General features: G+C 35.8%; 2 protein-coding genes across 3 annotated transcripts; both read right to left on the bottom strand.

Annotated features, from left to right (window-relative positions):
- Nucleotides 1-1,421: 1,421 nt before the first annotated feature.
- Nucleotides 1,422-5,497, bottom strand: LOC147385946 (bark storage protein A-like). Its single transcript, XM_086423376.1, has 6 exons — nucleotides 5,206-5,497; nucleotides 5,042-5,109; nucleotides 3,032-3,187; nucleotides 2,734-2,943; nucleotides 2,463-2,642; nucleotides 1,422-1,741 (listed from the first exon to the last, which is right to left on the bottom strand). The coding sequence occupies exons 1-6, from the start codon at nucleotides 5,447-5,449 to the stop codon at nucleotides 1,568-1,570; spliced, it is 1,032 nt and encodes a 343-aa protein (XP_086279502.1). The 5' UTR covers nucleotides 5,450-5,497; the 3' UTR covers nucleotides 1,422-1,567.
- Nucleotides 5,498-8,085: 2,588 nt separating this feature from the next.
- Nucleotides 8,086-11,438, bottom strand: LOC147385945 (bark storage protein A-like). 2 transcript variants are annotated; one of them, XM_086423377.1, is made up of 6 exons: nucleotides 10,659-11,438; nucleotides 10,492-10,559; nucleotides 9,730-9,885; nucleotides 9,421-9,630; nucleotides 8,574-8,753; nucleotides 8,100-8,490 (listed from the first exon to the last, which is right to left on the bottom strand). In XM_086423377.1, the coding sequence occupies exons 1-6, from the start codon at nucleotides 10,906-10,908 to the stop codon at nucleotides 8,329-8,331; spliced, it is 1,026 nt and encodes a 341-aa protein (XP_086279503.1). In that variant the 5' UTR covers nucleotides 10,909-11,438; the 3' UTR covers nucleotides 8,100-8,328. The 2 variants fall into 2 exon arrangements, with proteins under 2 accessions (XP_086279505.1, XP_086279503.1); XM_086423379.1 differs by lacking the exon at nucleotides 9,421-9,630 and having other exon boundaries at nucleotides 8,086-8,490.
- Between the last annotated feature and the right edge of the window lie 1,777 nt (nucleotides 11,439-13,215).

The following is a 13,215-nucleotide window of genomic DNA, read 5'->3' as shown; positions in this document are numbered from 1 at the left end:
CATCTACCTACTGTCATCCCCATCTTGTTGACTCTCATTATTCTGTTCTCATTGTTAAGCCTTGATATTACTCAATGGTGAGGACTTTTGGGATGTACATCAATGTTTCAAATCTCATTTCGGTGCAATGTTTCAGTCATGATCAGAAGAAAAATCGAAATATTCTATATCATTTTTTAGGGGAAAAATATAAGCCAACAATGACTCTACTTTTACTATCATATTCCATTTGAAAACGTGATCTTCCAAGAAATTTCCTTTTCATTCCTTGAAAGCGCATTACCAATGAAACAACGAAGACTTAAAATCAATTATATGAAAGTTCAAAACTGAACGACTAATGTGCCAGTTACGTCAAATCTCCTTAATATATATAATTCGGTAATGTCCAAGTGACAAATCTTTTAGGCAATATGACACAAAGGATGAAAAGATGAATCACTGATTCCATTTTGCTTTTACAAAGGAAACAATAATATAAGACCAAACTCTTTCGTGCCGCTAAGCGCAATAATATAAAATCATGAACTTTCTTGATATAAGACAAACTTGGATATGTGATTATATCTCTCTCTTCAAAATTAAAAAGAAGCAGGGAAAATTATTATTAGAATAATTAGATATAATTTCTAGAAAAGATCTTGCAGAGGAAGCGTCATTTTGATCTCAAAATCAAATTGTACCATAAAGAATAGGGGAATCAAGAGGGACATATCATATATCCTCAATGACCAAGTCATTAAGCCATTCCAAAATCTCAAGATGAGTCCTTACCATTCCACATATTTAAATTTGAGTAAGAATTTCCTTCTTATCTGGTTGAGCAAAAAATCTAAGAGAATGTCTCTACATGAGGGCTCTTGATCGCTGCACTATTTATCTTTCCAAAATATCATCTTGTTTTCTCTCTCAATCTTAAAGCTAACTCCTTTAACAAATTTCTAATAGATTGGGAAGCTAGAAAGAGAAGATTTTGATATTTTGAAGATCAATGCTAAGATGAGAAATAGCTTCAAAACAATATAGAAGACATCTAATATTTTCTCATATATCACATGGAGCTGGCCCGAGAAGTGTCATTTGCATGCAAATTACAAATGAGACATCACCATCCCATCCATTTCAAGAAAGAATCCCTCCTTTGAATTCGGTGACACGGCCTTGGAAACCATCCTCCTTAGTACTTCTACAATAATTTCAAATAGGAAAATAGGATATATAGAGGTTCCCCTTGTCTTAATCCTCAGGAACTTCTAAATTAATAAATTAGAGAGCCATTAATTAGAATCGAGAACCAATGAAACACATTTATGAATAGAGTTCCCTGAATAGGAGCTTCAAGTGTCTTCATGGCTCCATTGACCGAGTGCACGTATAGGCACATTGTTTAAATGATCTAGATTTGTTACAAACAGTTATGATTGTTTGAACTGGGATGGATAAAAGGACTTATTTTCCACAAATGATTTCCATTACATGGTTGCTCTTGACATCAGGATTTTGACCACAATTACTCTTTGCCCTTGAATATCATGTACTTGGTTATATAGAAAACCAATGTTTCACATTAAAATCCAGAAATTTCTCCGGGAAGAATCTTAATAAATTGAATAACAGCTTTCGCAACATTGAGAGATGCTAGAGGGCCGAATTCATGGACCGGGTTCTTTCCTGCTTGTGCTCCAGCTAAGTCCGATAACCCTCGAACAACAATCACTGGAAAACCATTCGACAAGCTTGTCTGCAAACCACCACAGTTGATAATTATATTGATTTTACTTGATTAATTTCTAAAGCAGTGTGAACATGCATGTCTGAGGGATCATTGCTTTATGTTTTAGTCTATAGTATTTTTAGTCAGGACCCATTAAATATTGGGTGGAGGTCTATCTTCATTAATAGACCATCACTATGGTCTATAAAACAAATTAAGTGAAATCCTTACTCGAGGAATATACAAGTTGAAGGCTTGAAAAGAGCGAGAGAAAGACTAAAAAGTACGTAAATTGAGATAGTGCAAACAAATATAAAGAAGAATAACACTGAAGTGACCTCAAAGATTTATCTCATTTCGCACTTTGCTGACGTGGAGGTGTGTACCAACCATAGATGCTTTTCATCGAGATACCAGTGAAAAGCATCTATGGTTCTGTAAGCACCTCCATGTCAGAAAAGTGCGAAATGAGGTCAATCTTGAGGTCACTCCAGTGCGACCCAAAAAGAAATCACTTGAATAAAGTCAATTTCTGTTCCATAAGCATTTTAAAATATTTAGAATATAGAGGATAATGATATCCCCTGTTTGGTAATGACTTTTTTACCAAACAAGATGCCCGTTATACCATATGGGGGATAACCCCTATCTTAGCTTATTTCCTGCCCTATTTCGTATTTTCCCCTAAATTTGTTAACTTAAAGATTTGAATTTATGGAAAATTAAATGCTTGTAAAAAAATACTTGCCAGCACTACAGACACACTCTCCATATCCAGAGATGATACCCCGAAAGTTTTGAAGAGGAAATCCCTATATGCACCATTGTCCACAAATATGTCTGAGGTTGAACCCCTTAAGCCAATCACCAACTTGGGCTTATCAAGAAGGCAAAAACTCGAGTTCAAACACCTCTCCAGTTCGATCCCCTGAAGGAATTAAATTTGAAATATGTTTTAATTGAAGCTCTCAAAGACGAAAAACTAAGAAATTAGATAGAATAGAGTACATGTATCAGACCTCCAATTTGGAAGCAACGTGGAGCCAATGCTGGCTTGTTTCCGCCCAAACCAATTTTTGAGGGATATTAGGCTGTCCCGATGTGGAGTAATATTCCTCTGTACTAAACCCGATGCGGCCCAGCAGATTGTTCTCTTCTTCCTTGGGTACATTGTAGCTTCCAACATCCAAGTGAGCAATGTCGCTGCTCCCTAAAGGTGCATTAGGGTTCTGTCAAGTGTAAAACTTGCAATCAATTATACTAATATTGGAAAGGAGGAAGAGAGATTGATAGAAATTAAATTAGCAATAAACAGACCAGCCAATCCCATAGGCCCGTGTGAGCGAATTGCTTGGGAATAATGACATCCCCGATGGACAAAGAACTGTTGGCAGTACCAGAAATTCCAAAATGAATAATCCCCGACACATCGAATAGGTCCACCATTTGTTGTGTTGCCGATGCAGCGTTCCTCTGCTTTGTACAAAAGAACCATGGATTAGGGTGAATTATCATTTCGTGAGCTGAATTTGAAGAAGTTCCGATTCTGGCTCACTGTTCAGTTTAATTCCCAATGCATGAAGAGCAAGATCGAAGATATTTCAAAGTGACGATCTCTCTGATATAAAGTAGCGAGATCGCTGATATTTATTTGAAAAGTGACCATCTCACTTGTTTATAAAGTGACGATCTTGCTACTTTTATAACCAGCGAGATTGTCACTTTTCAAATAAATATCAGTGAGATCATCACTATGAAAAAGCTGTGATCTTGCTCTTTATGTTTTGGGAATTAAAATGAACAGTGAGTCGGAATGAGAATTTCATCAAAAGTTGATCACGTTTTGAAAATTTTCTCTTAGTTTAATCCCTCAATATGATATTTAGATTGAATAACGCTGAAGTGATGACCTTAGGCTGCAACCTCATATCGTACTTCTTGATGTGAAAATGAAAATATATGAGAACCATAGATGCTTTTCCTCGAGATACAAGTGAAAAAGCATCTATGGTTCCCATCCACTTTCACGTCAAGAAGTGTGATATGAGGTTCACTCCAACAAGACTCATTTTGATTACATTCCAATGAATGGTCTTTTTTTTTACCTCTAAGAGGCACACTCACATGCTCATCCTAACACACATCTCACATGCTCATGCTGACACATTTTATCATTTAGGATAATGCTGAAGTGACCTCAAGATTGTATCTCATATCGCACTTTCCTAAGCCGAAGTGTATAGGAACCATAGATGCTTTTCATCGAGATACAAGTGAAAAATCATCTATGGCTCCTACACACTTCTACATCAGGAAAGTGTGATATGAGGTACAATCTTGAGGCTACTCCAGCACGACTCTATCATTTATCTACAGAGTATAGATTCTTGTGAGCTTGATAAGAAATTAACCATTTTTATTATGGAAACATCTCACATGCTCATGCTGACACATTTTACCATTTTTATTATCATGTAGAATAATGCTAAAGTGACCTCAAGCTTGTACCTCATATCGCACTTTCCTAAGTGGAAGTGTATTGGAACCATAGATGCTTTTCATTGATATACAAGTGAAAAAACATCTATGCTCTTACACACTTCTATATCAGGAAAGTGTGATATGAGGGACAATCTTGGGGTCACTTCAGTGTGACTTTATTATTTATCTACCGAGTATAGATTCTTGTGAGCTTGATGAGAAATTAATAAGCCAAAATTTCTGTGTCATACATGTTTTAAAATATCTAGCAAGGGATACTCATTTTACCAAACAGGGTATCTGTTATGTCATTTTAGGTTGGTGTCTTGATCTTCTAAACATTCTAAAAATATTCTTGGTTATTAATTTATAAAATAACAAGTCCTGGAATCATAGATCTGTATCGCTCGGGATATATGTTTGCATTTCCCCATAAAAAGTGTATCCTGAGGGAGTTGTGTATCTCAAGGCGTACACATCTATGGTTCTGAACCTGTCCATGTCAGGGAGTCGATTTAGTATGCCACCTGGCAAGTCATATTATCAGGATTCTATGATAAATTAGAAAAAAAAAAATGGGTTATCTAAGCAACAGCAACATAAGTGAGTAAAATCATATTTTTAAATCTAGCTAGAGACCGAGATGACTCATCCGATATGTCTCGGTATCAGTATCATCCACCAATTAAATGGATAGACAAGTCAAACACGTTGGACGAGATTTAAAATCACAGTTCATTTTTCTCATTGTTGAACGGGATGACTCGGTCTCGCATATGGACGCGACAAGACGTCAAAAGTGAAAACAGCTTTAAAAACTAATGAGAAGGAAATAAATTTATTTACCATTCCAATCCCACATCTGACATAAATAACGTTCTTGCCATGGATCTTCCCCACACGGAATCGCCTCCCTAAAATTACAACCCAAACACTCTCTTCTTCGTTAACTAACAAACTTAACTCATTAAAGCTGGAAATAATGTAATAAAAAAATCAGGAGAACGAACCAGACAGATCGAGAAATGGATGGATTGGGTGAGGTTGAAAGGCTCCAGTACTGAAGAATGCTCTTTCTTCAGGTGAGTAAACAGTAATAAGACCTATGTATGGTCCCTCACGGTTCACCTTTTGGATCGTCCTCCTCGAATACTTCCTCAGCATGTCTGAGGGCGTAGCAGACACACAATTAACAACCAACAATGAGATCACCACCATCACCACAACATGTGGTGTTGCTTGCTTTGGAGCCATGAGTCACACCACAAGTTCAACTAATGAGCTTTCTTGATTCATTTAATACAACTTTCTCTTGGTCCATTCAATGGTGTGGGGCCTGGGGGAGACATAGCACAGTTGCCATGAGTTGTGCATTTTTTTGATAAGTATCGTTATATCATTATGTAAGGTTCTGCTAGGTTGTGCATTTCTGAATAAATAAATAATGTTACACTCTTATTATACTATTATTATTGTCATCTAGCAAATTATAACGTGTGGTTTGGATTGAGGGTCTGTATCATGATTTCAAAACTCGCTTTGACGTCGCGTGTTGTCCGTGGACGAGACCAAGTTGTCTCGGACGACTCAACTCGTCTTTTTTTCTTGTTTGAATTGTTAGATTTTGATTTTTGATTTTTAGAGTTAAAATTATACAAATTGATTATCAGAATTTCACTCTACTACATTTCTATAAAATGACGCCAGTTTAATTTACTTTAAACTATAAATGTTAAAAAAAATTTAACTAAAAAAAAACCCTTTTGCTTGGAAGGCACTGTCCTGTAAAGTTTAACCTAGACAAAAGTTAAAAGAGAGTGAACATCATTCCAAAAGTAGGTGCAGCTCTGATTTCAAGCGTGGCACGATTAAAAGGAAAAACACATGGAGACAAAAAAAGCTGCTATTGCCACACAAACGTTTGCTAATGCCACATCAATTCTTATGTAAATCACCAAAGAATTGCACACAGTTAGTTCTCAAAAGCAAAAAAAAAGAAAAAGGAAAGAGATATTATCTCATTATTGGTAGGGGCGGAGCCAGGATTTTGTCTTCGTGGGGGCAAATTACAAATAGAAAAATTTTCTGATTTTCTATGGGGGCAAAGTAGTAGAATGTTAAAATTTTGTGGGGGCAAATTACAAATAAAAAAAATTTCAAAACTTCTGTGGGGGCAAAGCAGTAGAATGTTAAAAAAAAATTTAAAATTATTAATACCTCCTTATGGATTTTAGAAATTCTTGTGGGGGCAATTGCCCCCACTGCCCCCACTGTAAATCCGCCCCTGATTATTGGTATTCATTCTTTACACTTTTGCATGTGTTTGTGTATAATTTATACTATTTTCTATCTTTATTATCATGACTAATTAGATGATCAAGTCTTATTGGTAAATACCACACCAATGTCTCACAAAAAGGATTAATAGGACTTTATGGAGTGGAGATTTATTTTAAGGAATGAGATTGTTAAGCTTCAAATAAAGGAACCATGTGTCCATTAAAATTATAAGAGTCGTGATAATTTAACTACCCAACGTGGCATACTCAATTGACTACCTAACGTGACAAGTTTGGGAACCATAGATTTGCGCTCCTTGGGATACACGGTTCCCTCGAGATACATAATTTTATGGGGAACTGTAGCCATGTATCCCGAGAAGCACAAATCTACGATTGCTTGAACTTGTCATGTCAATGTAGTTGATTGAGTTTGCCACATGGGGTAGTCATATTATCATGATTCAAATTATAATTCAAAGGGCCGGAGCAACTTAGTTTGATTTGGGGGAAAAACAAAACTGAACTAACCTAGGTCAATTCTACTAAGCAAGAAGTAGAATCGGATCGAATTGACCCAAGAATCAAACCAAAACAAATTGAAATAAGGTCGGTTTGGTTTGGTGCGGTTCTTGGGTTGCCAATCGCCTAAAACATGCTTCCAAAAAACATATATGTTATTTAAAAATGAAACAAATAAATAAGAAATAAGAAATATTTCACAATCAAATAATAACATTTTTAAATAACATATATGTTAATCAATCATCCACTGCACCTTTCTTCATGCTCCAATCCATAATAATATTCTGTAGAATTATTTTATTTTATAAGGGGTTTTGTTCTATACCAATCTTGACCCAAGAGCCAAACCAAATTGGTTGTTTTTGCATTTTCCTAACTAGAATCGAACTGAAAGTTGTTTCAAACCAACACAAACGTTCCGGTTTGGTTTGGTTCTCGGTAATTTGAACCGGATCAAGTTGCACCCCTAGTTTCACCTATGTTCTCCCCTAAACTGAAGATTTTCTATTAACATATTTTGTTTTATAACTATATGAGCTAAATTCAACTTTGTTAACAAAGCTGTGTCCTAAATGGCAGCCACTCTCATTTGGACATTTGGGAGCCATGAGGTTGGGAATAACATCTCCCATGGATATTGACCTATTGTGTTTTGTGGTCCTCAAGCTTGGCATCATATGTGGATTGGGTGTCTAGGATTCTCTCTCATATATCCCTACAAATTAAGGGCTTGAAATGTGGGGAGGGAGATAGGGGGAAGGGATAAAATTTTTTTAGCATGGACCCAAGGACTATGTACTATGTAGAGCCTGGACCGAGGTCCAGGCTTGGGCTATGCATGTGGGCAGCCACGTTGAGTCGTTGATCCAAATGAAACTTCATCCTTCTTGATTTTGTGGTCTAGATTGGGTTTGAAAAAAGAATTCGATAAAAAAAAAAAAATCTTTTAACCTAGACCTTGAGTTTGAAAATGAACAACTACCACTGAGTCCTAGATTTAAAATTTAAATCGAAGTGTGAAAAAAATCTCTTTTTTCAATTATGGTTTTTTGGGCATTCAAAAATCGACATACCTGTGGCACATATCTTGAAAATTCGGATTAGTCTTCACTAGATTTGATATATACCTAGTCAATTTTCTTATAGAGAAAGCTCTTCATAGTTTAGACATTTGGATTTAACATAAGAAATAAGGGCTTAATTATCCCCCGTTTTTTACCATTGCATTACTGCTGATGATCTCAAGGTTTCTATGTACTAAAATGATGCCTAGGAATGATATTTCATATGAGATTGATCCGTTCAGCTCTTCGGTAAACTCCAGACATGTCACTTGGAAGGAAGTAGCTCAACAAATCGAATTACAGCTTTGGCAGTGTTGAGAGCCGCTAGGGGTCCGAATACGTCGATCGAGTTCTGTCCCGCTTGTCCTCCTGCCAAGTCTGATAGCCCTCTAATGACAATCACTGGGAAGCCATTTGACAAGCTTGTCTGCAAGCCACCATGGTTGATTTTATATATGTTCATGCATATTTTGATTAATTTCTTATTAGATCGAGTCGAAAAATACTTACCATCACTACAGCCACACTCTCCATATCTATTGATGAAACTCGAAAAGTTTTGAAAAGGAATTCCCTATAAGCAGCATTGTCAACAAATATGTTAGATGTCGAGCCTCTGAGGCTGATCACTAACTTGGGCTTACTTGGAAGGCACAAACTTGAGTTTAAACACCTCTCCAATTCCATTTCCTGTAGAAATTAGATTCGAAACATGTTTCAATCAAAGCTTCTAAAGAAGAAAGACTAGGTGTTTTTTTTTTTTTTTGTGTGGGGGGGTTTGCACATCCCCCATTTCTAGACCACCAAAATGAGTTTGGGCTTAAAATCAGTGTTCGGTGAAAATTTTCTTCTAATTTCATGAAAATTCGATTAGTATTAGAAAATGGACCAAAAACAGAAACTACCCAAACTAACCTTCGGATTCTATTTCCGTGACAATTTTGGACAGAAAGCTAATTACATTTTGGAAGAAAATGTTTTTGATTTTTTTATTTATTGACTAAAATACCCCAAAGTATTTCTAGGGTTTTAAGTCAATTACTAAAAGAGTCATAATGGGGTGACACAGGAATTAATGTGCTTCTCACAAGTCTGACGTGGACACGCAGACATAACCATAGATGGTTTTTACTTGTATCGTGGGAAACACATCTATGGTTATGTGCACATCCCATGTCAGACTTGTGAGAATCGCAGTAAATACTTTTTGTCCTTTCAGCATTTTCCTTAACTAAAATATCCAAAATGCAAAGAGAATCTATTTTTTCACTATAAATGCCTCACATCACTACACATAAAAAAGCACTTCCTAAACACTCTCACCAAATGCATCGCGGAAAGGGTACATGTATCTGACCTCCAAGTTGGAAGCAAGGCGGAGCCAACGCTGTGTTATTTCTGCCCACACAACATTTCGAGGGATATTAGGTTGTTCTGACCCAGAATAGTATTCCTCAGTACTGAAACTGATGCGCCCCAAAAGATTAGTCTCTTCTCCCTTGGGTACATTGTATTTTCCAAAATCCAAGTGAGCAACTTTGTTTTTCCCTAAAATTGCCTTGGGTTTCTATCAAAGAGTCAACCATGCAAGTTACAATCAGTGTACACATGAATGACATGAAGAAAGAAATTAAGATTGATTGCATAAGAATTGAAATGGACTGACCAGCCAATCCCATATGCCTGTGTGAGCAAATTGCTTTGGGATTACGACGTCTCCGATGGACAAAGAACTGTTGGCATTACCAGCGATACCAAAATGGACGATCCCCGAGATATCAAATAGATCCAACATTTGTTGCGTCGCTGTTGCAGCATTCCGCTGGCCAATACACCAATTAGCTTAATTCTTCAATTTTGTTAGATTCATGCAGTGTCATTGTGAATTTTGAACTACTTCTGATCATCTAGAAGTTGGGCCATTGATTTAATAGTGTGTATCAATAAAATGGGCAGTCACCAACTTTTTTTTTATATTGTTTATAACATGCTAATGATTAATGAATTTATGTATAAAACACCAAAAAAAGGAATATAGACACACCAATTAAATTTTCTTTCTTCCCCTGTTTCTTTATCCCTCTCTATGTCCATCCATCTCTCTCACAGCCTCTCCCCTCCTTTGTTTTTTGCTCTTTCGTTTTAATTAGTTGCATAGAAATAATGTGGCTGAGAGATAAAGAATAGCATGCCAAGATTGGAAAAATAAATAAATTATTCCCACAATTTGATATACATTTAATTATATGATCGTTGCCTCAAAATAAAAGTTTGGTGTGGAAATAGAAATTCTTTAATTTTAAAATTTTAATCTGTTACGGTATCAATACTACATGTAATATGATTTCAAGCACACGGGCATGTTCTCAGGCAAGCTTATATGGACATTCAATATATACAAATGAAGACTAGGGATATATTTGTTTACCATTCCAACCCCACACCTCACATAGATAACTCTCTTGTCATGGATCTTCCCCACTTGGAATCGTCGACCTGTTACATCCCCACACTATCCTCATTAACCAACCAAGATAAAAATTCTTCAAAACAAATATGAGAAATATATAGAAATGGAAAGCAAATTAAACTAACCGGATAGATTGACAAATGGATGCTTTGGGTGAGGATCAAAGGCACCCGTAGCAAAGAATGCCTTCTCTTCGGGTGGATAAACTGTGATGAGGCCTAAGTACGGCCCATCGCGGTTCAGCTCTGCAATTGTGATCAAAGATTTCTGCCTGTTTATTGGCCTAGCAGACACGCAAACAATCACCGATATCACCACCACCACCACCGATAGTGTTGCTTGCATTGCAGCCATGGTCAGTACCTTACTTCGCATGAAGCCTAGATCTAATTAAAGCAAGTGTTAGTCAACACTGGCGGCCTAAATTTATTATATGTGATATGGGGACTTTGAAAATCGAAGTGAGTCTTTTTTGGTATATATTTAACTATTCAAAGGTCTGGGCCCCAATGAGGACATCTTCCTCAGGCTGAAAACATTATTGAGTCTTGATAATATGACTCACCAGGTGACATACTCAATCAACTCCCTGGCATGACAAGTTTGGAATCGTAGATCTGTATGTCTCGGGATACATGATTTCACTTCCCCATAAAAAAAATGTATCCCAAGAGAGCCATGTATCTTAAGGCATACAGATCTATGGTTCCCAAACGTTTCCATGTCTGGGAGTCGATTGAGTATGCCACTTGGTGACTCATACTACCAGGACTAAACATTATTTCCTTATCAGTCTGGGGTCTTTTTTTTGCCTTTATGGATAAGCACGGGCTACGAAGTGCTCTACATTATTCATTAAAAGCGGCTATAAGAAATTACAAGTCATGTCCTCTAATAAAATAAAAAACTACTCATGAGGAATAAAATCTCGATTTACATGATTATATATTCATTTTAGTACTTCCTTGCATTTAGACAGTCAATGATACGTGAAGAGAAAAAAATTTTAGCTGAATGATCATAAACAATGACTTTTATTAAAGTTTGAATCATATTTTAAAATTTATGGACTCAAAACCTAACTCATCATTGCAACTCGATTGGATTTCGAGGTGACTCTACTTCGAAACCAACACCCAAGCCAAGTCAACTCGTAAAATGCACCAATTTCCAACCTATAATATACTTTTTGGAGAATAAAAAATAAAGGGTCAGGATCAAGGGACATATGAAAAAATAATGTAACATTAATAAAAAATTTCAGATTGAGCTGATTTTTTGTGAGGATGATCTCTATGATGGGAAGATCATCCGAAAAAAAAAAAAAAAAAAAATCAGTCCAATCTGAAACTTCTAATCCCATTAAAAGTGATTTAGAATGTGGACCGTCGATTTTTTGTCAATAATTTGTAAATCACTTTTGATGGATTTAGAAGTTTCAGATTGAGCTGATTTTTTGTAAGGATGATCTTCTCATCATAGTGACCATCTTCGCAACAAATCAGTTCAATCCAAAACCTCTAACCCATATTTTGAAAAACCATTATTTTTACTTATGTCTCTTGAACCACCCCAAAAAATAAATATTTTTGTTTAAAATAATAAAATCCATTTTTTTAACTGTTTGTAAATTAAATATAGAATGTTGATATTCTAACTATAAAGTCTTCACTCCGTCAATAGTCGTCTAACATGTTAAGGAAATGGAACCATATATCTGTTTCCTCCGGATACACAAATGTACAAGTTTTATGAAGGTTTGCATTAATGCATTCCGAGGAAACAAATCTATTGTTCAGTGTCAATAACACATCAGCCGAGTATTGACAGAGTGAAGACTTTCTAATTAGAAAATCATTATTCTTAAATATATTTTTGTTTGATTCATCTGGTTGACTTGCAGGTTTCCAATTTGATCAAATGATCGCACATATGGGTCAAGTTTTTAATTTTATGATATTGGAGCGACTTTAAAATTCACGTCGTTTCACACTTTGCTAATGTAGATGTGTGTATGACACATTAGCACCATAGATATGAGTGGAATGCATCTATGATTCTGTGCGCACCTCCGCATCAGCAAAGTGTGTAACGACATAAAATTTAAAGTCACTAGAACAGTAGAACTGATGGTTGGAAACTTTAAATTACAAAAGAAGAAAAAGAAGAAGAATAAGAAGAAGAAAAGAGATTGTATTGCCTACCAACTTTGGCTAACGCCACCCCAATTGTGTAATAAATCTTTGGTGACTTACATATGAATTGAGGTGGCATTAGCAAAAGTTGGTGTGGCATTAGAATTTTTCTATTATTTTGTTTTATTTTTTAATTTTTCTCAAAAAATTGAGAACCTCGAAAGGTTGATGAATGAGATAAAACAGTACTTATCAAATAGGGTGGCTAAGATCAAAGAATCTAGTTTACCTTTTTTTCCCCTTTAGACCCATCGTATGATTTTGGATTCAACCCCTTACAAGTTTGATCATTGAAAATTATTGTGGGCATCAAAATTTTAAGAAAGCTTTTATAAATTTATAAATCAAAATAAAATCCCTAAAAGTCATAAATAGGCTCACAAATCCAAATGGGGCCCATTGATTAGGATAGACCCTCTAAAGTTTGGAATTTGGGTTCTCTCAAATAAAACCCATGATTTAAACAAAATCAAGTGATCCATATATT

This window comes from Akebia trifoliata, chromosome 14, assembly GCF_017979445.1.
Source record: "Akebia trifoliata isolate Shusen 1 chromosome 14, ASM1797944v1, whole genome shotgun sequence".
NCBI lineage: Eukaryota > Viridiplantae > Streptophyta > Magnoliopsida > Ranunculales > Lardizabalaceae > Akebia > Akebia trifoliata.
This window is presented reverse-complemented; position numbering and strand designations above follow the sequence as displayed.

Coding starts and splice junctions, on each gene's coding strand:
- LOC147385946 (XM_086423376.1), bottom strand. CDS start 5,449: ATGGCTCCAAAGCAAGCAACACCACATGTTGTGGTGATGGTGGTGATC. Junction 3,188..5,041: donor TCAGATGTGGGATTGGAATG/GTAAATAAATTT, acceptor TGTACAAAGCAG/AGGAACGCTGCATCGGCAAC. Junction 2,944..3,031: donor CGGGCCTATGGGATTGGCTG/GTCTGTTTATTG, acceptor TACACTTGACAG/AACCCTAATGCACCTTTAGG.
- LOC147385945 (XM_086423377.1), bottom strand. CDS start 10,908: ATGCGAAGTAAGGTACTGACCATGGCTGCAATGCAAGCAACACTATCG. Junction 10,560..10,658: donor TCCATTTGTCAATCTATCCG/GTTAGTTTAATT, acceptor GGGATGTAACAG/GTCGACGATTCCAAGTGGGG. Junction 9,886..10,491: donor TGAGGTGTGGGGTTGGAATG/GTAAACAAATAT, acceptor TGTATTGGCCAG/CGGAATGCTGCAACAGCGAC.